Source organism: Melanerpes formicivorus, unplaced genomic scaffold, assembly GCF_026170545.1.
Source record: "Melanerpes formicivorus ecotype bairdi unplaced genomic scaffold, bMelFor1.0.p_v2 SCAF_10, whole genome shotgun sequence".
Taxonomy (NCBI): Eukaryota; Metazoa; Chordata; class Aves; order Piciformes; family Picidae; genus Melanerpes; species Melanerpes formicivorus.
Genome location: NW_027142362.1, coordinates 14,209,101 through 14,235,288, shown reverse-complemented (window position 1 = coordinate 14,235,288; position 26,188 = coordinate 14,209,101). Strand labels below are relative to the sequence as shown.

Below are 26,188 nucleotides of genomic sequence, written 5' to 3'. Positions count from 1 at the left end.
TATTGAGGCCAGGATTTCATGTCTGGCCTGTTCCTGGTATTACTTAACAGAGTGTAACCTGCTTGGCTCTCCATCCTATTTGAGTAATAGGGACAAAGAGTACCCAGTAATTTAATAACAAGATTTCATTCATGCTGACAGAATGAGAGTCTCCAGTGAAAGATACCATGGAATGGAAATGAATGGAAGAACAGATACTAAGTTAATATCCACATCCTTCACACTAAAATTACTGAATTTATTTTTCTTCTGGAATACTATTTACAAGTCTAAGATCATTATGAAGAGATGTGAAGTTTGATTACTAAACATTCTGTAGGAGATTACAACAATTAAGATATCATCCAATTCTGGCTGATTTATGTATCTCATGACACTGATTTTTTTCTACAAATTGATGATGCTTAATTTCTAATACTTATTTACAACCTATTGGTTTGGTCAAGTAATTAGAAAAAGTCAGCTTTGGTTTACTATATTCACCACAACATCTGCAGCAGTATATTGAGCTATAAAACTGCTACAGTAAATGAAGGGAAGTCTTATTTGCATATCCAAATCAAGTGATTTTTTTCCATTGAAATTAAGTATAGATTTTCTTTTAATTCCTAAATGGCTACTTCTAGTGTCGTGAAACTACAAATTACCTGAGTATGTTGTGAAAAATATGAACCTGCTATTTGCCTGTATTAGTTAAGTGACTCACAGTGCAGCTCTTTGGAGATGAAATGCAATACAAAACCCAACAGCTGAGGTCTGTTGGTGGGAGTGATGTTAACGCTTTTAAAGAGCATTGGTTTTAAAGATCAGGCCAGGTCTGGGAGATACTAAGGACAGGATTGTATATATGCAAACCAAACCTTGGATACAAAAGTGGATACAAAAGCCTAACAAGACAACATCTAAGCTTTTGACATCTAGGCTTTCCTCTTTAGATTATCCAGACTTGCTTGTCTCCTTGCAAGGAGACTTGCTTGTCTCCTTAATAGGCAATCGATATTTTTGAACTGGGAAAATGAAATTAACATTTCCACCTCCAACCTTTTCCCTGGAGAAAACCTAAACCTCTTGAACTATATTCAGTGAGTGAATCTATCCATGAGCAGGAGTGGAATAGAGTGGCCATTTTAATACACAAATTACTTGGTGAATCACTTCTCCACTAGCAACCAGGTGCTATCTGGAAGTGAAGAAATGATTGATGAGCACATCGATACCACCTAATCTTGTACTGAAGAAACATGGTGCAATGAATTCATGGTTACTGTAACTGCACTTCCTTTAACATCATCCCAGGAGAACTGAATTAGCATTTTACAAAAATAAAATGTATGGAAAGGCACAATAAAGATAATGCATCAGGAAAGCAAGAACGCTGTTCTAATTTTGTCATAACTTACACTCACTTTAAGGCCTGATTCCATTGCCAGAGGACAATAAAGGTATTTTAGTGCAAATTAAAATCCATCTGCGCAGGAAGCATGCATCTTAATGCATTCACAGGCAGATAAAATGTCATTGACCTGCAGTCACAGCCATTTTCAGGCTGCAGCAGTGCAGGAAAAAGGTTACTGTGAAGAGAAGTGAGGGGCTGCCCAGATAATATGTGCAATACAGAGAGGTAATCACACATGATTATAACTATAATGTGTGCATTGATAAACAGAAACATGTATTAGAATGAGCAGGAAAACTCTTGAACAAACAGCTATGCCTGCTGCTAGCTACTATCACTCTGTTGTGTTGAAACAATTTTAGAGATGGAAAAAAAATGTTTAAAAGTCCTTCCTGTGATGGAGTTGCTGTAGAGGAAAATGACTGTGTTGTGAATACACACTTCAGGTCATAGAGAGGGTGACTAGGTTATCCAAGGCTAATCACATCTCAGATCCCTGTCTGCTTGTCTGGTGCAAGAAGAATCCTTATTGCCAGGTGCCAGTCATACCCCAGGGATGGATGCCTTGGCCAGGAACCTTCACTTCGAGAGGGGGTGACAACAGAAGATAAAAAAATGGCAGATAGAAGGGATAGGAGTCTTGGGTTGATTGTTTTGCCTTTTGTTTGTTGGTTGTTTTTTCTTTAATTTTTGTTTTGTTTGTTTTGTTTGCTTTTTAAATCTTGAAGGCAAAAATGATACGGATTAATAAAGATCCATGGAATATAAACTAGTAATCCTGCTGCTGTTAACTCCCTCCTTCCAGTTCTTGCACAGCCCTGCCTCTGAAGAAGAATCAAATGGTGGGGCAGCTGGGAAGCACTGCTTCAGTCACTGCTCCCCTTCTACACAGCTTTGGGTGTGAAAGCTGCAAGTCATTAAAGATGATTTGGGCTGCAACCCAATATATTACAGTGCTAATGACATAAGTTTGTATCTTAACTATTTATGGTTGTGAAACAAAACACATTGCTGGTTTTGTTGGCATGGGCAGTGCTAGCCAGATTCACTGAGGTTTTCTAGATGCATCCAAACATTAGAAACACATTTACCTCATTGTATAAAGTTGTAATTAAAAGATATGTTGAATAGAGAAATGAAGCACTAGACAAAAGTGACATACTGCTAGCTGGTGACAAGCAGACCACCCTGACTATCTGGGCAGCTCATTGTGTGTTTTGTGGCCAACAGCTGTTCAAGCCAGTTTACATGAATGTACTATTTTCATTAACTGATTTAACTTTGACATGGCCTGTATTATTTAACTATAACACCACTTTCTCTATAATCTAGAAAAACAGTTTCACATTACTATTATTTAACTTAGAATATAATGCTAAGTTATATAACACAATATAAATTACATGTTTTGCAATGTATAAGGTGCCCAGCCCATGATCAAGGCTTTTTACTTCATACCTTCTTTGTTACCTTGTTTGTTGTGGTTTTTTAGCCATTCTATGTTCTTCCTGATTGCTTCCAAATATGCCTCAGCTTTCCCTAGAGAAAAGGAGGAGAGACAAATCAGGCATTGCATCAATGATTGATGCAGCTTGCTTAACTGGGTGAAGCTGGTCACAGTGAAGGCAGATTAAAACTATTCTTAGTTTCTGTTTAAATGCTCAGTCCTGTCAACCTTAGTCAGGCAAAATTCCCACAGATGGCTAGCAGGTTTTGTCTGTGCAAGATGAATCACCTACAAACTTAGGATGATGGCTTTTTTGATCTGTATAAACAGCTATTGGTGGTATCCACAGATACTGCCTATGTGGGTTAAAGGCAACCTGTAGCTTTTTGATAATAATAATAACAATAACTCAGCAAAGATGGAGCTTTTAAGATAGCAAGCAATGACTTAAATAACACTTAAAGGTTTTAGTATCTGCTTATATACAACAGTGTCAGAAAACTCCCCCATCTAGTAATACTAACAGGATACTGCAAATGTAAGCTTATGACACTGGAAAGACAAATTGAAATACAGTTATTTATGTTTCCTGATGAAAAGGATGTGTTCAAATTACCATGATACCTCCTTGTTGTAACTGAAATTTTAAAGTGATGGCTATTTTTGGACCAGCAAGCACACAGGACAGAATTAGTTCAAGGATTACCTAATAAGGTCCATAAGGAAATATTCTGGCTATTGGATTTTGAATTCTTAACTTGGTTGGAGCTTTATTGATATAATGTTCTTACATTTGTCAGGGAAAAAAAAACCTCTTCTGATTAGCATGCAGAAGGCAACTACTGCCAGCTATGCATGTCTGGTTCCATTAGTAAGTGGATATAGTAATAGATATGCCATAATTTTTGAGTCAGGACTGCAGAGTTAGCTTTACAGTATGTTACTCTGTGAAAGAGCAAAGGGCTCATGACCAGACAACTAAATACTGATCCAATTCTGAAAAGCTATTGTACTGGACATTTTTCTGAAGGGAATAGAAAAAAATATGAACCAAACTGAACAGAAAAATCTTCAACAGTCAAGTGAAATAAGCTATTTATCACTTCCCATGGGTGCTGAGACAATTTTTCTTTACTGTGAAATCAGACAGCCATTTTGAGCTATTTCCCTCTTCTGTGCTCAAATAGCTACTCCTGGAAAAAATGCCACCTTCTATCTGTGGGTGGCTTATAGTTTAAATGTCTGCACTGCCATGACAACTGAACCAGATGACCAATGGACTACAATCTACTGTAGTCTTGATCACTGCAATTAATTGCTGAGCATGTTGCAGTGAAAACATGCATCAAAAAAAAAAAGTACAAGCACAATACAGCATCAGTGCAAAACAGATTATAAGCAGGGTGTTTGTAATCCACTGACTACAAAATGGAGATGCTTTTGCTGAATCCTTAGCCATAATCACCCACTGAAACATTTTTGCCCCAACAAAGATCCTCCTTCAAAAGTTCAGCACTGTAATGAGGCATGCTGTCCTCTGAAGATTTGCTCTGAGGTATAACAGCTTATTTGCACCCCATGGAGAGAGGAACTTTAACATACAGTTTAATGTAGCATGGCATTGAATATTCTGATGATCTGATTTCAATGAGAAGCCACAGATGCAAAGAAGCAAAATCCTTTGTGCTACTGTGTTAAAATGCATTTTATGTTGCTCTCAAAAGGGGCTAGGAATTCTGTGAAAGATGATAGCCTTACTCATCAAGATATATAGTTTCATGTATTAAAAAGTAAGCAAAAAAGTACACTTCCAAAGCAAACCGTTTTGTGATGACTCCCAGTAGTTATAAACCAAAATACTTTTGCTAACACAATGGAAAAACAATACCAAAGATAGGAAAAGATTCCAATCACTTGGAGCATACATATGAAGCAATAGCAATGGCTATTTTGTACCTTTGTGCTCTTCACTGTTTCCTCCTGCATTTTGTTCTTCATTTTTTGTAGAATCCTTTGAAATTTCATATTCCTTTTCCATTTTAGCTGCCTCTTCCTTTGTACTGTCTGCTTCTTCACTACTCTTGTCTATAGAAATAACAATAAACAATTTTGTACTGAATGTACCAAAAGCATTTCTATGTCACATCAATACCATCTTTAGGAAGTAAAGCATTTTGAGTGATTGTTGAGGAAGAACCTCATTGTAGTCTAGCTAAGAGTAGTTTCTAAAGGTCATCTCTATCCCAGACTTCTGGAAACAGGAATGCCTGTTTCTGCTCTGAGAAACAGTAGCTGAATATAGGTGACTAAAATGCAATAATATATGGTGCCTAAAGGTATGTTCCTCTGTGCAGAGAAAAATGACAGGAAATTTACATTCACTATATCCAAAGTTGACAAACAATGATTTAAAAAAAATACATGTTTAAGTCTTAAAAATCATTGATACCTCTTGTTCTTGTATGTGTGTCATGTCTGGACTTCACTGAAGAAAAGACCCATGAAGATACTTCTCAAAGACTGGACAGTTAAGTAAAAATTTCTCTCTTGTTATGTATTTAGACAACCAAGCTGTGGCTATGTGTCCTTGATGGACTGTATCTAGAACTAGCAATCTGGCTTCTAAAGCAGTTATAGAATCATAGAATCAATAAGGTTGGAAGAGACCTCAAAGATCATGAAGTCCAACCTGTCACCCAAGAACTCATGACTACTAGACCATGGCACCAAGTACCACGTCCACTCCCCTCTTGAATACCTCCAGGGATGGTGACTCCACCACCTCCCCGGGCAGCACATTCCAATGCCTAACAACTCCCCCTGTGAAGAACTTTCTCCTTGCCTTGAGTCTAAACTTCCCCTGGCACAGCTTGAGACTGTGTCCTCTTGTTCTAGTGCTGGTTGCCTGAGAGAAGAGACCAACTCCCTCCTGGCTACAACCACCCTTCAGGTAGTGTAGACAGCAATAAGGTCTCCCCTGAGCCTCCTCTTCTCTAGGCTAAACAATCCCAGCTCCCTCAGCCTCTCCTCATAGGGCTTGTGCTTGAGGCCTCTCACCAGCCTCATTGCCCTTCTCTGGACACGTTCAAGAGTCTCAATGTCCTTCTTAAATTGAGGGAATTAGTATGCTTTTGACTGAGTATGTTATTCCAGGAGAGAAAATTGTAGGATAAGTACCTGCTGGCAGCTTTGTCCTGGATTTAGTGGAAGGGTTCTCAAGCTTCTTCTTTGTCTGCTCAGCTATCATTGTATCCAAGTTTTCTAGAAATCCAAACAAAACAAACCCAAACCTCAGTTACTCGACACATATGTTGCAGAATCCATACTATGTTTGCAACATCAGTTCGAGTGGTAAGTAGGAATCTAAAACAATAGTCTTCATTCTTGTCTCTGATGAATTAATGCAGAGCCAACACTAGAAAAACTTAAATCAATCTTATGAAAAACCCCAACAATTACACCATGACAAGTGTATCAAATAGAAGCAATGTTCATCAAGACAGCAAATGTGTGCATACACAAATAAAAGTACCTGTAGCAATTTATTCTGATGAAAGCAATGAAAGGTTTCCATTAACTTCATGAAGAATATAAGGCTATAAAACACATGCTTCATCCTGGTGGGAAAACATTATCCCAAACTGCTAATCTGTCTGGATTTTATACGGTTTCATCGGAAATGAAGTCAAATAAAAGGTTTAGAATTATTTGGGTAGAATAAATCAGTAAATTGAACTGATTAAGACAAATATTTTTCATACTATTGAAGTCAATAATTTACCTGGCAACCCAGTAGGTAGCTGTGGCTGTGTATAAAGCTCTAAAAATCTAGAAAACATTTTTCTGTGTAAATTTTAGGGCTGAATTCATCTAATTTGAAAGCAAAAGCACTTTTTCATCAAGGTGGATGCTTCAGATATAAACATTGTATGCTTATGTGTTGAAAAAAGAGTCTTTCTGATACAACACTTAATAGCTATTCACAAATACAGATCATCACCCAATCTGCCATTTTTCCTTAGTCATATTACAGACACAGTATAGAATCTCCTTTCCCTTTATCAGCTCTTTGCTTAAAGGTCTGGTTAAACACGGATGCAAAATTTGATAGGTGCCAATTAGTTGGTGAGATATTTTGAAGAGATTTGGGTTTAAATTGTCAATATTCCCTTTATAGAAATAGCAAAAATATTTAGTATGAGATCTGGTAACTGTGGCAGAATAGATATTGTAGGGCTAGTAAACATTTCTGATCACATTTTCTGTGTAAGTCCAAAATTCTTATCCATCCATTTTATCCATTGGAAAGACACTCAGCACTGAAACCTAAAGATTAGTTTTCCAGCAAGCACATTTCTCTTCATGGCAGATCACCATAAGCAATTCTGTCTGCCATCTGATGAGAAATCACATAATCCTGTCTGCTTGAGTGCTCTTAATTTTGTTATTTACATAAAATTAAAATGTAAGCAGTTTTTGTTGGCACCCTCCCTGATTGCACCCTGTCAATTCTACGTCACATTAGGTTTGGTTGGGTTTTGTTTGGTTGGGGTTTTTTTTTGGTGGGGTTTTATTGTTGTTGTTTGTGTGTGACAACTGTTTTCATTTGAGGCATATCCTTTTTAATGTGATTTCTGACCTTGCTATATGCCCTAAAATAAATGGGTCTGGGCTGGGTTACAAGCTGGATCAGACATACTGATGAAGGAAAAAACAAGCGAGAATTATAGTGGCGGTATTGATGCCTCACTAATCACTTGATCCAAAGCTTATTGAAAGGACAGTAAACAGTCCTTTCAGCTCAGCTTAAGATACTATTTTTTTTCCTGAATCAGTATGAGACTAGTATTCCAGCAGGAATATAAAGATTTCTCTGTTGCAAGAGGCACAGTTTCTAGGATCAGATACACAGCTAAGAACTTAAAACCCCTTTGTAAATTGAAGTGAATAGATTATTCTTCTTCACTAACTCATATTAGTGAAGCTAAAATGTTGCTGATTTTAGATCTTAATCAATCAGAACTTATTAAATTAAACTTAAATTTAAGTGTAAGCACAGTGTTTTAAAATAAATAGGAGTATTTAACTGCTTGAATGGCTACACATACGTAAGTGTATTGATTCACAAGTGCCTTTTATGTATTAAGAGTCTCTGCATTAGGCTCTAGTGTAGTAAGCTTGTATTAAGAGAAAACCAGAAAACTCCACCACAAGACAGATTTCTAACCCTCTTAGACACCAAGATTTAAATGTCTGCATACTGATTATGTTTCCAAATGTCTTTGTTATGTTGACAGACAGCAGTATTTAGAAGTCATACACATGTCTACATGCAGCATTGTGCTGCTGAAGGCAATAGGCTTTATATTTCTCCATTATTCAGCTACTTCTTCAATCTCATCAGGAATTCTACAGTTTCTCTGAATCTTTTTGATTTGGCTAACCCTTCCATTTGAGTTTAAGATGAGTAATACACCATATTTATTACTACTTTGTCAAGTATGTTAATATGGCAATAAGCATTGTTTTCCAGCCATATTCACTGAACAGCTGTATCTGTATATGAAGTATAACTGGGCCATGTTAACTGCTAATGATCCAAGCTTTACTGCTAACTAGACTGACCATGACAACAACTATATTCCATTTTCAAAGCTTTATTTTAGTAGTAAAGATATGAACAAATGTATAGAACAGGCCTTTGAATAAGGACAACACTTCACAGGAGAAATACTGAAGGTATCTTGTTAGCTGGATGGCACATCGACACGAACCTCAAGATTTCATATGCAGCCATATTTTCTGCATGAGAGAGAGAAGTGAAGCCTGTTCCTGTTTATGGAGACCATCTGGTGTACCTACATATATATCATAGAGATAATATAACCAGAGAATCCCAGTCCTTGAATGGGATTTATTGCCCTTTTTTCCACTTCACAATTAATGTCTTTAACAGCTGGTATAATTTCAAAACATGTTTGTACTTGTCCTGTGTGGCTAGGTCAGGGCTGAACCAATTTTGCTCTGAGTTGCACTGATGGAGTGATTCATCTTCACAACTGAAATGTGCTCAGCCAGCAGCTAAGCAACTGCATTTTGCATTTGGAGGCCTAACAGGGCTTGATTACTTTTCTGGTATTGTTTCCCTAGCAACATCATTTTACAGAGTAAGAGTTTAGAAAGGTACTGACCTTTCCACAGGCCTGGCCACTTGTTTCAAATGGCACTAATTAAAACAACAGAACAGTAACTACTGAGCTAATGGAAGTGACCTCCGCTGGTAAAACAGGTCAGTCCTCCTGTGGCCGGCTTCCGCAGAGCAGTATAATCTCATCACTCAAACCAGACACCAAGAGTCAGAAGATCTGGTTTCTGCCTGGCCTCTTTCTAGCTTGCTCTTTGATCTGGGATGACTCACCAAAGCTTCATGCTGCAGTAGGGTTCCTATTTTGACTAGGCATTCTGAGATGTCTTAGTCCCAGTTTCTACAGGGGCTACACAACAACAGATCCTATTAATTGCATCTGAAATTCAAATACCCTGCACTTTTGAAACACTGAAGCCCTTCAAGTTAGGCATCCAAAAATCTGAATTGCATAAAAGTAGAATGCTTATCTTTATTCTGGGAGAATGCACTACAGTAGCACCCTTTAAATCCATGGAAAAAGCTACTGTGTGAAAAAATACAAGTTGTATTACTTTGCTGTTGTTAGAGAGGCAGAAACTAAGGTACCCTATCTGAGTATTTAATGGAATTGGTAACAGAAACCTGAAATGGACCCTTCTGTACAGATAGATCACAATATTTTCTGTAGTCTTGCAAATTTTCCTGCAAAGGGTTTTTTTATCTGTGGAATTGTCTTGCACCTGGGAGGCAGTTTCACATCCTATTCTCATCAAATTGAGCGAAGCTGAGATTTCATGTCATTAAGCGTCTGCAGAAAGACCTGCTTTGCTGTTCTGTTTTAATACAGCTGTGTTTATTGAAGGGAGAAATAAAAAGATGATCATGGTACCTGAAATCAATCTCAATCTCATACACTACAGCAGCAGCTAGAAAGCTTTGTGCTGATAACTGCTTGTATGACATGCACGTATTTCAGGTATTAAAACCCCACTGTTCTCCCAGGGCTCTTCTGTCTCCTGCAGTAGATGATCCTAAAGAGTTCATGAGGCCTTTTCCCATCTGTGACAAAACTCAGGACATCTCAGCATTCACCTGTGACATTTCTATGGGGAATAGCATACTTGATTAATTCTTTAGCCAAATTCTCCTTTTCAGTTTACATGAGTGCAGGTGAATGAACTCTCATCCACTGGATTTCCACCAAAGTAACCAAAAGCAGAATTTGATCTTTAGTCAGCTGGTAGGTGTATCATGTATGTGTCACATAAAATTGCTTAAACTGTGAAGATCAAGAGAAATCTCTCCATTGTGGGATTACAGATGGGTCTCAGCCTTGCAAATTCCCTATTCCTTTCTAACTCCCTGTCTTACATGTCAAGATACAGCAGTTTCTTTTTGAATCTTCCTCTTTGGGTGATTTGTCATGAGCATGTGTCCAAAGCATAATGCTGCGATGAGGAGTGACATGTCAGGTGACAAACCCCAGGGAGTGGTATCACGTGTAAATGGATTACAGCCAAGATGGCCAGAGTGATTTGAAATAAAAACAGCAGCAGTATCACTTGACAAGCAGCTTAAAAGCAACTCCAAAAGTAAAGCACAATTAAATAGATGTGTTTTAAGGTGAACAAAGCTCTGACCAAGTTGTCTTTATTACACTTATTATAAATTTCCCTACCTCACAGACTATTTCTAAGACTTATCTTTTAATTACTCTGTGGGCATTTCCTTTGTGTTAATCCATGCCTCCTAAAGCTGTTTTTCCCTGGTCCTTTCCCATCCTGAGGCTGCTACATGGCCTGTGCACCCAGTTTAAGTCTTTTGATAACATGCACGTCACAAGCCTGATGGTATGAGAGTGAAATACAGCCACTTCTATTGCAGGAGTGGGATGAAGCTCAGTTTTGAAAGTTCAGTGACACCCTTTTTATCCACACCCACATCATCACCTTGACTTATAACTTATGGTTTCAGTGCTCAGCTGTCAACAGAGAGAGAACAAATTCAGAAAGTATGGGTGGGGGGGAAGTTTATACAGTATTAAATACAGTGAGAAAAATGTAAAAGGATTACCCTCCTTTCTTTAGAAACATGAACCATAGAGAAACCTCCAGATTTGCAGGAACAAAGCAATGTACTTGTCAAAAGAGACACTACATGAGATGGAGGTTTCTTACAAAGTATCCAGTATCCAAGCATAATGGAGGCAATGGAGGGCAACAGAGGAGGTGATTCATTTGCAAGAAATAGCTGCAAATTTGAAGGGTAGATAGAGAAAAGCAAAGGAATGAACTGTAATATATTAATTTTTGTTCTTGTATACATGACTTGATGACCATGTAATGTGGCAGAATAAAGAATCTGTAATACTAAAACTACTGTGTCTCTCCCCAAAAAATATGTGATGAAAGTTAGACCCTATGGATACTGGAAATGCTGTGCTTTTACACACATTGCCCTCAGATGCTGCACATCTCACTGTAGTGTTAAAGGTCCTGTGTTTGAAGAACTGTGAGGTTACCTGTCATAGACTTTTCACACCATACACACCCATTTCTTTTCTATGCAGGGAATGTGTGAACGAGGGGGGAAAAAAAGAAGGTAAGATCTAGGAGCAAAACCCCATCCTTTTTTTCTGCAAATGTAGAAGGGGCATGGGACAGACATGGATGCATCATGGGATGATGCTACAAAAAGAAAAGCTGTAAGTTGCAGTGGGGTCTGCAATCAACATACTTCCCAGGTTCCAGTTTTGTCTGGGACCATTGTACACTCTGTTCCCACATCTTTTTATCTTATACAAATTCATCTTAGGCTTAACTATTTGTATATAGTTTACACCATCACTGCTGCTCCTCAGTATTTGGCCTACTGTCTCCATTTGAGGTGTCCCTGATTTCTACTTTTCAGGTATGTGAGATTCCTTGGTCTTTCTTAGAACAGCATAGTAGATTGGCATCTATGTCACCTTGCTTCATCAGATACAAAATAAATAGCAGAGAAAAGAGAACTGCCTGAAATTATCTGACTCCCACTGGCAGCTGTATACATCAGTCATATGATAAAGTAATACTGGGCAAGGAATAGCACCAAAGAGAAATTCAGATAAGGAAAATCGATTAAAGATTTTAATGGCTTGAAGAAAACCTACAGTAGCAACAAAGAACCCTTTGGGAGAAGAAGAGAAAAAAAAACCAAGAAAAAGAAAAAAAGAAGGACATTTAAAGAAAAATAAGCTATTATGCATGAACCTTTCCCTGTATGAAACACTGTCAGAGCCCTTCATCTCCCAGATCACAGTGAAAGAACAAAAGGTCCACATGACACTGTCCATCTATCACTTGCAGCCTCTGGCGTTGGTTTAGCCACACCTTGTCTCACCCTCTTGAAATCACACAGTCTGCATCAGGGAGCATCTGCTTCTGGACACAGTGAGTAGAGGAAAGTTGATGCCAGTTTGTGCTGCGATCTGCTCTTTGCCTCACACTCTTGGCTCTGCGCCTGTTCATGCCTAACTAAACACGTATCAGGATTGGATCTTTGGCCTGCAGCATCTGTGCTGATGAGGACTTCAGCCATTAGTTGCAGTATTCAAATCAGGCCTCCTCTCCCAGGAAAAGGCCAGACTGCATTTGCTATGCACTGGCCTATGCTGAGGAAACTGCAGAGCTTTGCCTTCATAAGAAATGGACGTGTGGATTGCACCAAGCATGAGTGTGAGAGGCAGAACAGCTATTCCATATTCCCTAGTGTGGAGAGGCAGACATGTTAAAAATCAACTTAGGGGACTTTCCAGAGGCAGAATTCCCTTTGGACTTTTTTTCACACAGTCCCAATCTGTGTAAAAGAGATTATTACAGCAAAATAATATCCCAACAGTAACTTTAGAATGTGTGTACAGCAACAGCTCCACAATGAAACATCATCTCCCTAATGCTAGAGTGTTCTGCAGTTTGGTCTTCTTTACAATTGTCCGCAGAGAACAAATTATGAGAGTGTAGAAGAGGTAAACAGAGACATCTGTTCATGCCCATTTCTGACCAACACAATCTCCTACTCAGGCATGGGGGAGAGTGTAGATTCTGACAGTGAGTCAGAGCCAAAGGGAGGAGGTGTGAGAGGTGGCTTTGATTTGGTCTATGGAGGAAGGCAGCTATAACTCAAACACTGTATACCAATAACCTGGAGCAGTATCTCCCTAATCAATGGGAGATTTGTCCACCACTGGTCTGCTGTGGGCTGTGTGTTGTACACTGTGGCTCTGGTAATCTAAATGCTCTACTTCAAGGAAGTGAAAAGTGAGATCCCCCTCAGAAAGAGCAAAGCTATGGAGTGCTTAAACTTAATTTTCTTCTCACTCCTTTGCCTCTTTCTCTTCTGAAACATTGTTCAGTTGTGGAAGATACAGAAGCCCTGCTTTAGAAACTGAAAACAAAATGACCAGCCTCTGTCATAAGATGTGATAAAATATGCATTATATATAGTATCAAGATGAAGCTTCTACAGATCTGTGAGACAGAGAAGTACTGATGGCAGAAGTTTGTGCTATGTGTCAGTGAGAACTCCAGAAGAATACAATGTGCATGTGACTAATTTACATATCTAGGCTTCCTTGGATAACACAATTTTCACTTGGCTGGGGCAGCAATGGATGAATTTGCTACAAATCTGCTCATGCAAGCAGCATGCAGCAGGAGAGTATAATCAATGTACTGTGTAAGAAGAATTCATACATACAGATTGGTGCCTCTCAGGAATTCATCTATCATGTCTGAAAGCTCTATTTCTGTTATGATCCACTAGGCTGCAATTACAAATATTTCCTAAAATGTTCTTAAAATCACTCACTATTTTGGTCTTGTCAGCGGGAGAAGGTTTACAAATGTATCAGAGCAAACCAGCAGAAAGCATTTGTTCCTGCTTCTAAGCTGACAACAATGTTATTAAAATGAATTTTTTAGAAGCCCATAGTTTGCTTTACATAGTTACTACAAATAGAGCTTTTACCAGACTGGTAGTGGACTGATCTGCTTTAATTTTAAAATTAGCTAGATAGCCTGGTATATGCAGGAAAAGCCACTCAGCACACACAAAAAAAGTCTCTTTGTCTACAGATGAAGATTGTCCTTAATATTTGTCTATGATAGGTGGCTCTGTCAGAAAAGCCATCAGAGTGAATCACCACCATGACACTACTCAACAGAGAGAAGGAAAATGAAGGAAAGTAGGATACTAGTCACAACTAATATTCAAGCAGTACAAGTATCTGTGTAGTGCATTCTGCATCCTGCTCTGCTGAAATAACAGTGAGTTTTGCTACTGGCTCAGATGTTATTTTTTCTCTTGAAGCACTCAGCACCATGAAGGATGTAGTCCTTCTGGTTCTGCATGCAAAATTCAGTATCAGCTATTTATGCAACAGAAACAACATGAATGCATGAATAATGAAATATTTTATGCTGAATCATTCATAACATCTCTGAAAGCTTCTTGTTGCTTTCCACTAGTCATTATGTGGAGTGATCCAACTCTTTCACTCCACTCTGACAGTGCACCCCTGCCAAGAGCACTCAGTATTTCACTAACTGTCCTAAGTCCTTCCCAGTGCTCAAGCTGTTCAGTGATAACAGCTTGTGCCGCTGGCAGGTTGGGGCAATGAAGGAGAGTACTGCTTTTGAGCAGTATTTGCTGAGTGCTGACGACTAACTCACAGGTGGACAAGTTGATACCACAGTTGGATCTAAATTCACAAGCCACCTTATGCTTTCTGTACCAACAATATTTGTCCATTCTTTGAATTGTAAAAATTATTTTACATCAGTTTTCAGTCTGCAAATAGAAGAGTTCTAGAAAGATTTCTGAAAGCCTTTGAACAGGCTAGAAACTTATCACGAGGCTTGCACTCCACTGAAGAATTTGCTCCCAGCATGCCAAAATACAGCATTGATAGTTAGAAAAGAACTAACAGAAAATAGTGGCATTTTGCCACCCTAGGGCACTCAATAGAAATTGTGCATTTCAGCTGAATGCACATTTTATATCAGTTTATTACAGCCTCTCCTTAATGATTCCAGAGCTACATGTTCTCAAAACATACTGTAAAAGCTTTTTCTGCTCTTTCATATATATATATATACACACTGGGTTTGGCTTTTTGGGTTCTGTGTTAGATTATATTTAGCATATGAAAAGCTTTTAAATATGTATGACATAATACTGAATATGTGTATGAAAACATGAACTTTGTCCAACTTGCATTTGTTATGTATGTGCATGTGTGCTTTTCTTGCATCACACTGCAGCAAGACCCTTTGTAACTTAAAGCTAAACCTAATGACATTCACTGCAGCCCCAAGATACTTTCCCCTGGAGTAGGATAAAATGATGACATAATGCTGTGGTTTCCAAATCCCAAACCAGCTGTTACTGGTATACGCATTCGAATTCACTGCCTCTGCATCTGTGCGAGAGGCAGAGAAGCTTGTGACATAGATTCAGTAAAAGATTTATTATTTTGAATGCATAATTCAGGGACATAGCTTACGCATGGCTTCAGCCACAAAGAGGGGAAAAGTAATTCAGGCAGTTTCCTACTGTAATAAAATAGAGAAAGGATATAATCACAGGCCCAGTAGGTATTTTCTACCAACTGGCACGGGATCTGCTCAGTAATTTTGGACTGAAGGAGCAACTAAAAGCTGCCAATTATTTTTTTTAATGGTTTCTTTTTTCCTGACAGACATTCATACCAATTCCTTTATCTGCTATAAATAAACACAGCTAGGCATCAATTCCCCAAGCCAAACTGCAGCAAGAAACATTGTACCTATTCAAGCATTACAGAGTATATTACGTTGTCATTTTCAATTGGGAAAGGGTGGCAATAAAGCTGCTGCCATGCAAGAAGCTAACACTCTCCTGTTCTTGAATATTTGAAAATATTAACTCTATAAATGAAGGTCAGCTTTAAGGTAATTTAGCAACATCAAGACTAAATAAAGAATACCACAGAAGCAACTTGAGACCTATGAGAAAGGTTTTTCCACTACAGCAAGTTGCTTCGCTGGAGTACAAAATCTATTTCTGCATAAATCACTAATCTGCAAAACAGAGTCTGCAGATACAACAGTTGACAGTCTTGCTTTAAATTCAGACTAAGTCAGATCTTTGAAACTCTTAACCTAATCCCTGCCCTCTGTACTACGTCATCATGGTAGTTTGTTTCCAGGGTGACAGTATTTATTTACACAAAGCAAAGCCAATGTGAGCAATGGCCCTGAATTCTAGCATGAAAAATATATCCCTAGTGTAATTCCATTATCTGAGTGGTCTTGCATCAGGGATGAATGTAGTCTATTAAGTTTTGGCACAACACTATCAGTGAGGATAGTATCTGCTGAAGCCATATTATCTTCATTTGTAGAATGACACTGAAACCACTGTGCTTGTCATCAACCATTTCTTTGTGCGCATCTGACTTTAAATGTACTGGCAGCCATTGAGCTGTAGCATAAATTGCCCAAATATTCCAAAATGCAAGGAATTATCACAGAAAATAGAAGAACAATCTTGGTCAGAGATATAATGGATTCCTTACAGAGGAGGTGCAATCATGCATTGAATGTGAATCATAATCCATTGGATTTTTTTGTAGCCAAGTAATGGATAATCAGTCTGTACAGTTACAGTTGCATCAATCAATCATGTATCTGCAGCAGCCCTTATCAAATAAGTCACCAGAAGTCATGAAAGATCACTGCCAGTCCTATCTCTGACAAGGCTGATTTATTAAGCTGAGAAATTGCCTGATGTAAACAAAAACTTCTCAGGCTAACCCAGACCAAGAATACTTCAGAAAAATCGCAAAGTTGTGCTTGTGTAGATAAGCCCTTCTGTAGCTCTGCGTGGTTAACTAGAAAGGTTACCAACAGTTAACATAATAGAGTTTGTAAAAGCCAGGAGATGTGTGTGAGAAAACAAAACAATAACCAACTCCAGGATGTTACAATCCCTTTCCAGGAAATTACAGCAGTTTTACAAAATATGCAGAGCCACAGATCCTAAAATGGATCCAGGAAAGGGTGCTTTGAAAACTGCTCCTGTGCCAAGATGTAACACTTTCCACAGGTGGAAAGAATTTACTTGCTCTATAGAAGACCATAGGCTTAGATTACATCTATTCCAGGTATTTACAGAAGACAGATTAAAGGTGCTGGAAGTGAGAGTCTTTTTGGAAAATGGAGGTATCTGATCCATTTTGATATAATTCAGCAAAACATTAAAGCCATTGAAATCAAGTGTGCTTCACAGGTGTGAAAAGGGAATCATTCTTTAAATACATATCTGACAAATAACCTTTCCTTTGTTAGATGGAAATACTAAAGCAGCTTGGAATTTAACATTGCTATAATAAATGATCAATCATTTCAAAGTACAGCTGTAACATTTTGAATGAACCAGTCTGGAACAGGACTTGTAAGAGCAAGAATACAATTTTCACTGTTGGTAGACTAAGAACACAATATCAGTAATACTGTTGCATAAAGTATGTACTCTCACCCAGATAGGAAACTCCTTCTTCTGGTGTGATTGTTCCATATTTAACCATCATCTTCACAAAATCAATCAGGGTTTTCATGATAGTTATCAAGGTCTCTTTCTCTTTTGCCTCTGTCTCTGTGTGAGGAGATAATGCAAAACTAGTCAGAGTCTTATGGCAACTTGGAAAAACTCAGTTCTGCAAACTGCACAAACAATAACTTGCTCTCTAAAACCAAAATGCTGTGATGGATTAGCAAAGACAACTCCTATATATGTTTCCCTTTAAACTGCTCCTACAAACTACAGCTGAATATACTTTGGTTCTTTTTTATAGTGATTTGTCTTCAAGGTCTACGTTTTGGAAGTCATGTGGTATTAATTCCATTTTACAGACACTAAACCAGAACACTAAACAAGCTGAGATGAATTGCTGGTCAGAGGGCAGATACAGGCATTTTTCTACAATCTCTGTCTTTTTCTCTTATTTGTCTAAGTAGATCTGTCTGGCCTTGTATGAAGAAGATAGCTCAGAGGTAATTTCTCCTATAGATACACAAGTTCAATGACAAAAACATAAAGTTTCTCAAATGAGATTGTGACCGTGCACAAGACCATGACTCGGGTACTGGGAAAACATAATATGACATGGTTGGGAGGATCATGACTCAGAAGAATAATACAAACATTCATCTTGCACATCAGAAAATGAATCATTCTTGCCCATACATATCTCTGACTGTCTCCAAGATTACTGCTTCTTAGCCTTCTTTTTCCACTGTGTTCCTCTGTTGAACAGTATTACTGCTATTTCCACATTAGCAGGTGAAACTTCCCTGTTACAGTTACACTGCCTCTTCCTACACCCCAGGATATCACTGAAGCACCCAGTGGAGACAGAGGCACTGTCAGACAGGGACAGTCAGAAACATACTCATGGCCTTGGAAGAGGGCCAGACCCTTTGGGAAGCTGCTGAACAGGTTTTGTGTTGTTGGCTGCAATTTAGCACACATCTGCAGTATGCAACTGAATCCCCTTTCCTCCAGCTTGATACAAGCCAGCAGGTAACAGCACAAAGAAGGAGACCAAGGCAGAGAAGAGCAGCCAGTGGGACATGGCTGTGTTTGCTTGATAACCTGCCAAACGCAGCATGTCTTTCTGCTTTGTGAGTAGAAAGAGGAGAAGAACTAGCATGCAAAACTACCATGGAAGAATGAAAAGAACAGGAAGAAAAATACGAAGTTTGTAGATTGGTCTTGAGCAAAATATGCCCTCAGTTTTTTCATTCTAGCTCTCCATTCAGGTGTTACAAGGACAGTCTGAAGCAAGACTAAGGCTCCTATGGAACAAGGAGTCTATAGAATAAATTGTTGCTGATTGTGCTGGAGAGAGCAGAAGATATGTTGGCTGCAGAGTGAGAGTGGGTGTATGGTAGAGCATGCTGACAAAGGGGCTGTGGCAAGATGCCACAATCCTGCCTGCAGTAACTGGAAGGTGATGATGTCTAGCACCGGAATAGGAAGAGACATGCAGAGCTTTCATTGCAATAAACAGCAAACTTGTGGTTTCTGAAAAGTCTGGGATACTCAGACTCATTTACTGGTACCATTCTACTGTGATTTACTCATAGCTCTGTTGGCTTGGGAGACATGGATGTTACTGGAAGCATCTCTGGAGAAAACGATTTCCCAGTTTTTCATCATGCCCTTATGGGAATGACAAGAATTCAGGGCTCCTGAAGGGGGAGTTCAGGAGTCCTGAAGGGAGATGGGAAGGGCTACATAGGTCGCACAGTTTGCAGTTCTGAGTGCTGTTCCTCTTAATGTTTTCTCATACTCAGTAATCAAACTGGTTTATGCAATGCATTTTAAAGAATATTTTGAACATTTAAAGCACATGGACTCTTGCAACTAGGGAAGCTGTGGGAAAGGAATAGGAGAAATGAGAGAGAATGCTAGTTTTCTTTTTTTTTTTTTCCTAAATACTGCTGTGGAAACATGACAGACTCACCTGAGTTAAGACTTTTTAATAGTGCATAAAAGTTTGGAAAATATTGGAGGTCTTCAAAATTATCTTCAGAAGGCAACTCATTTCTTCTTTCCAAGATATTAGATGATGCCCATGTATTATCCAATGTTTCATCAATTTCTCCATTAACGAAACTAGCTTGATCAGCTTTGCTTGGTGTCTCCACAAAAGATACAAAAATATAATATCTATAAGCACACTGCTTTTGGTGACAGAATTAATAGCAATAAATAGCATCATAATCTTATGCCAGCATTATCTTAATTATGAGGTGAAAACTACACTAATTTCTCAAAGTTATTTCAATTTGGCATCCGATTTAAACCCCCCAAGTAACTCACAATTTGGTTTTATGTCTGATGGAATTTCTTTAAGAACAGCTTTAGATTCCAGATTGAACAAATTATTCCCTAAAGCAAAGCAATGCATTGGTCTACTTGTACCATTTGGCAAGTCAAAATGATTAGCTAAGAAATTACCATTCTTTCCTGATGCTTTTCCTTTGTATCACTGTCTGCTCTGCTTGGAGGGTAATCAAAATCTTCAGACTCCTTCTCACGATCCTTTGCTTCATTAGCAATTAGTTGCTGTAAAACTTCTGCCACTTCATCTTCCAGAGTATAAGCCTGACTCTCTGTGATCTGTTAAAACATTTGTGCAGAGTACTGATACCATGTTTTTCCTACATTAAATGTCAAAATGAAACCCAAGCTTTGTAAATAGGCTGCTTCAAATAGATTTGCTTCAAAGCTGAGCACAGCCGAATTAGGTGCAATACCTTCACTGATGTGTGTGTGTGCATGCACACACACATATATACAAGTTTATATTCATATACACATCAAATACACAACACCAATGCAAAGCACTTAAACCACCCCCCCACACACATATAATCTCCAACAGGAAAACAAACCCATATAGGGTTTAACACAATGGAGCTGGAAAGTTGGAGCTGCAAGTGCAGTATGCCTATATGTGCCACATACCTCTGTACAACTGAATAAATACAACAGAATACAGTAATACAGAAAGGGAAAAGTCAAATAGCTTTCTATGGTATCATCAGAATGTTCTCTTCAGTTCATAACAGCTGTCACTTGAATGAGACTCTACCATGCAGCTGTCCCACACCTCTTTGTAATCAGAGGGATTCTCCATGCAATAGTTAATTGCAAAATCTAGTGCAGAAAAGGTCAGTATTCTAAAATGTAAGAATCCCATATTGCAATGGCTAAAACCACTGAGACATCCAGTGAACAGAAACAAAGCCAGCCTTCCTGAACATCAGTAACAATGAGAAATGTATCCTCAATTACCCACTGTCATTATATGTCTGCTGAGGACAATAAAAAGTAGGTGGACAGAATGAGCTCAAACTTTTCCCCATAAACATCAAAGACATGGATGATGCAAAAGAATTCAAGGAAAATCAGAAGAGAAATTAAAGGAAAAATGAGGGCAGACATGGGAGGAGTACTCTCAGTGAGTGTTTTTTCGGTATCAGAAACATTCTGTATTTCTGCCTATTTTGTTGCAAAGCCACCACAGGAACAACAATGTTACTGGAGAACGGAGCCAAATGAGTCAAGAAGCTTGCTTAGAGCCTGAGACGGGTTCATTTTCACTCAAGTCAGCATTATTAGCTGGACACAGAGTTCATCAAAGTTGTTTTTGCAGAGAGCATTAAACTAAGCTACAAAACATCTGAATGAAGTATTAACAAGATACTTACTAGCCCCAGATTTAGAAGTTTTGAAACAATCTTGTCAAACACTCCTCTGTCATTTTCCTCATAAATTCTTGCAGCAATTTTTTGAACAATGTCTTCAGCAGTCAAAGGAGTGCCGTCTAATTGATGGAGGCCATCTGGATCATCTAAAAGGATTACAGTTTAAGTGTGCTGACTGTCCTAACTCATTTGGATTAGACATCATGTAGAAAAGTATCTGCCTATATCTTCTTCTCTTCAGAACAAAGCACTTCAGCACTTTTTAGATACATTAGGAAAATGTTGGAATCCATTACATCAGCCCCAGTGAAAAGTTCTTTGTGTACCTTTTCCATATGTGAAAAATGACATTCTGACTTACTGTTTTGAAAGTACAGAGATGAGAATCAGGACCATACTATTCTGTTCACAGAAAAAAATTGCAAGACAGAGAACACTGCTGCATGTCTACTCGTATGCATCTTGCTGGTATCTGCTTTCGTTGTATGGCCACTTAAGTCAAAACAGATCATGACAAGCAGCATGCTCAGATTTCAGCAAATGAAGTTCTAATTCTAAAGTCATTACTTATGGTAAATAATTTCATCATGACTGATGGGAAATTGAGTATGGTAAGTAAGCTTTGGTCTGTGATCAGCATACTTTGTTACAATTAAAAATAACCTGAGCTAAATGCTGTTTATGACAAACACAAACTACAAGTCAATTAACTACTTCTGTTATAAAGGCAAGTATTCTTTGGCCATTGGGTAACTTCTTTTAGCTTTGTACTGAGGAGATTTATCTAACATTGCACATAAAGTCTGGAAAAAATAGATGTGATTTAGCTCTCTATAAAAGTGCTTCTTCCTTTCAAACCAGAATAAATACATTTTCAGTTAAAAATAGGTCCTATTTTTCTTCCATCAGATCTAAATTGCTAAAAAACATAATGCAGATTAGACAGTTGGATTTTCCTCCACAGAGCAAGACTGAAAATCAAGAGCATTTCTGTTCTATTGTTTTTCAAAACCTGATTGTAATACAACAAGCTTCCACAACTGGAAATTACACTCCAGTAACATGTTTGATGGTGAATACAACATTCATGATTGCAATCAGTTTGCAAGAGAAGTCACTGAAAGATGATTATAGAATACCTTGGAATTTATAATCCAGCCCACTTTTAGTGGAGTCATAGTCATCCACAAGCCTGCGGTTCTTGGTGGAGTCTGCATCATCAATGGCCAGCTGCTGTTCATACAAAGAGCTTCTAATCGACTCCCTCTCCTTTTCATTTCTCTCTCTTTCTGCTACTGATTTTAGAAGGTTCAGGTCATCAATTAAGGAATAATTCCTGAACTCCGGATTATTTTCTGGAAAATATGTCCATGACAAAATCTTATACATCTTTGAATGGCATTATGAATATTGTTATAAAACCAAGAAAGGTGTTTTACCTGGGGAAGCTATTTTCCTATTCTTGTCTGCCTCAGCTTCAGCAATCTGGTGTACAAAAATCAATCAATCAATCAAACAAACAAAACACAGAAAGAATAAATGTACTAAAATGAATGATCTCTTAATTCATCAGTATCAGCAGAAGCCTTAATGCCTGGTCTTCTCTCCTAATAAGAAGTTTGCCTTAGTAAGTAGAACATAATCATGTGCTTGGCACATTTTTTCAGTACCACCAAATCCTCTAGTCAGAATTGGACACAATGGGAAGCTGTGATAACCACATACGTTTGCTTTCTTCAGTCCCAGCTCCTGCTATATTCCCACAGGATGTCAATACAAAGGGGTGTCACATCTGTGAGCTGCTGGAGCTAATGATTTGCTTCTGGAATGCTGGACAGTAAAACTCCATATGCTAGTTCTTTAAAATTATTGAAACTCTATTTTGTACCAAATCCCATCAATACCTATTTTTAACTCCTTTGTAAAAGCTATGGATTTGGCACCTGAAGACTCAAAATGTTGTGGGAAGACCAAAACCAAAAATCATTGTAAATTTTTTGGTTTTTTTTAATTTCACTTACCTGTTCCTCCAGCGGTCTTTCTACACTTAACTGTCTGATGTGTATAGCTTTATCTAGAACAAACACACAGACACTCAGTTACGTGATGCATGCAACTACAAAGAAACAGCATGGGGTTTTTCCCCCATAATTTAAAGTTTTCTCCCTTAAATATGATGACAACTGCTAGTTCTTGTAAAAAAGTTCAGCGTTCCCAGAAGAATGAGAATACAATAACAAAATCAAACATCTAAACAAAGTACGATTGTTTGGGGCTGAAGGGGAGGTTTTGTAATAGATGTAACAGAAATATAAATGTAGACTCACTAACTCCTTTCTGATAAGAAAACTCAAAAACAAATTGGGGGGAAAATGCCGTAAGAGATTGACTAAAATAGCAATAATCGGATTGGCACAACCAAGAGATTAAAAATCTCTGACACATAGAATACAGCGAGTGAGATGGAGAGACTTGTGCTGCTGTAGACGAAAACACTGCTTGGAAAAGACTGAGAAAATTGAGAGCTTTCCCCTCTACCAGCACCCTTTTCTTCACTTCAATATTCGATTGTAACTTCAGTGATCCAATGTCTTGTGCCAGTAATATTGTTTTGTTATGATCGAACTGCTTTTAGCCAAGTGGAAGGAAAGTTTTTACTTTCCTTAATCTGTAGTCTGCAAAACTTTCCTTTTCTCATCGATAAACGAAGAAAATGTGTTAGGAAAGACTCCTACCTTTGCCCCCGGGCTTCGGGAAGCCATGCACCCGGCTCGCCAGCAGCGACAGCACCTGCACCACGACCGCCAGCTTAAGGAACATCGTGCCGCTGCCCAGCCCCCTCGGCTGGCGAGTCCAGCCCAGGGACGGGGCCGCTGCCCGCGGGGCTCCTGTCCGCTCTGCCCGCGCCGCCCTTTATGCGGTCCCGGCCCTGGCCCCGCTCCCGCCCTTGCTCCCGCTCCTTGCCCGGGCGTGCCGCGGAGCTGCCTCCGGCGGGCGCTGTCCACGCCGCGGTGCTGAAGACGCTAAGTGGAGCTGACCGCGGCGCTCAGGAAAACGGCTGCCGTTCGGGTTCGGCCCCTCGTCCCCGCGCTCGCTGAAATGGTCGAGGCTGTCCCCGCCGGCGGCCACGGGCAGGGGGGAGGAGACGGGGGAGGGCCGCGACCGGCTGGGCATGCGCGCCCCGCTCCGCTCCTGCGGCCCCTTCCCGTCTGCTCTCGGGGGGAGCGGCCGCGCTGCCACCCCGCCTGAGGGAGGGCTTGTATGGCCTGTGTTCCGGGGTGCGGGAGTGCGAGGAGCGTGGGACGGCATTTCCCCTCGCACCGGGCTGGACCCTGCAGCTCAGTTGCCAGGCAAGCTCGGGGAGCAGGCTACAAGAAATCCGAGCAGCTCGACCTCTCCAAAGCCTTCCTCGGCAGTGTATCTAGGAGGAAGGCTTTGGTTTGAAGTGGGCTCGGCTTCGGCAAGGTGGGCTGCACACGCTTTGTAAGCTGCAACAGGGAAATTCCACCCTGAAGAGGAGGCCAGTGAATCGTTTACTTCTATTTAAGCCCTTTCTTCGGGGCTTAATTACACAGTAAAGACACAGGCATCAGTGACTCTTTCTACTACAAAGAGAGGACATCAAAAGTTTAATTACAGCATATCCGGCTCTTTAAAATTTAGAATTAAAAGCAATAGCACAAATGCCAATAACCATGTAAGCTGATTCTGATCATTTTCAGAAGTTAAAATCTAGCCTTTGCAGAAACAGATCATCAACAAATCCTTAGGGATGGGAGGAAGACATTTCCACTGGTTTGTGGCAGAACAAAGGATCGCAGCAGGAGCTCTTTTCAGAATTATTAGATCTGCTTCCAAGATGGGAGATAAATCACAGTGTTTTTTCTTCAGAAAAGACCTCATCATTTTGTAATCGTAAATTCATACATGCTGAAAACACTTCAACATCAGAAATGTAATCACTTGCTAATTACTAAAAAAATAAAAAAATGTTTAATCACCATAGAAAAATGACTGGGTAAAAGTTCTGGCTTTGTTTCTCACTACATCTCTGTTTTCATTTGCCAGCATTTACATCATCTACTACTACACATCCCTCTTCCCAATGCAGAGACAATACAGTGAAGAGCATAAGCTCTTCTATTTTGGATTCTATTTTGGCTCACATACAATCAACCCATTTTCTGTTATAGAACTATTTATTTCCAGTGATGATTCATAATCCAAAAAGACTACCACTTGCATATTGAATGCCAAGGAGAACTTACAGGAATGGCAATTAGAATGTTTTCATTGTGATGAATGTAGTTGCTGTGAAGCCTAAAGGAATAGCTGAAATGCAGCCTTTCAGTGCTATTTTTGCAGTTGTTTTGTAACTGCACTTCCAGGTTTTTTTCATCAAGCTGATGAAAACAGAAGGCAGATGAAAGCAGAAAAAAACAACCAAACAACCAAACAACTCACTTTGCCAAATATATGCTTAGATGGTAGATATTCCTTACTTCTGTGGATTTGCTTTTTCTACTTTATATTGTGCTGAATGATACAGTAAGCTTACAAAGAAAAAAGTGAAAAAAAGTTGGAAGAGTTACTGGTGATCTATATGCATGATAGTAGATACATCTGTAATCATCTGACAGTAATTAATGTTTTGCACATGTGTGCATTATGAATACTCATCAACAGTATGAGAAAATAATCATGTGCAAACCTGAGGGTTTGTACAAGTCATTTTACATACAGCATTTATTTGTACACCATCTACTGTGAAGGACCCTAAAATGAATATAAGAAAATCAAAGCTATTGAGATTTCAGCATCTACTCAATTTATTCTATCAGCTTCACCAGCAGCTTTTTGTATTGTAAAGCTTATAAGCTTTTTTGGCTTCTACAACATAAGATGATGTCTTTACATGA

At 39.0% G+C, this 26,188-nt stretch overlaps 1 protein-coding gene across 2 annotated transcripts in view; it reads right to left on the bottom strand.

The window, feature by feature from the left end:
• Window positions 1-24,397, bottom strand: part of SCG3 (secretogranin III) — a 29,315-nt gene extending 4,918 nt beyond the window's left edge. The window contains exons 1-11 of one of the 2 annotated variants that reach the window (XM_068143826.1): window positions 24,005-24,397; window positions 23,291-23,343; window positions 22,709-22,754; window positions 22,409-22,624; window positions 21,273-21,415; window positions 20,017-20,178; window positions 19,520-19,697; window positions 17,530-17,646; window positions 6,021-6,104; window positions 4,800-4,928; window positions 2,867-2,935 (exon numbers count right to left, since the gene is read on the bottom strand). In XM_068143826.1, coding sequence (XP_067999927.1) covers window positions 2,867-2,935; window positions 4,800-4,928; window positions 6,021-6,104; window positions 17,530-17,646; window positions 19,520-19,697; window positions 20,017-20,178; window positions 21,273-21,415; window positions 22,409-22,624; window positions 22,709-22,754; window positions 23,291-23,343; window positions 24,005-24,089 — 1,282 coding nt within the window. In that variant the 5' untranslated portion in view covers window positions 24,090-24,397. Of the gene's footprint in view, window positions 1-2,854; window positions 2,936-4,799; window positions 4,929-6,020; window positions 6,105-17,529; window positions 17,647-19,519; window positions 19,698-20,016; window positions 20,179-21,272; window positions 21,416-22,408; window positions 22,625-22,708; window positions 22,755-23,290; window positions 23,344-24,004 lie in introns of both variants that reach the window. The other variant, XM_068143825.1, reaches the window with a different exon arrangement.
• Window positions 24,398-26,188: the final 1,791 nt, after the last annotated feature.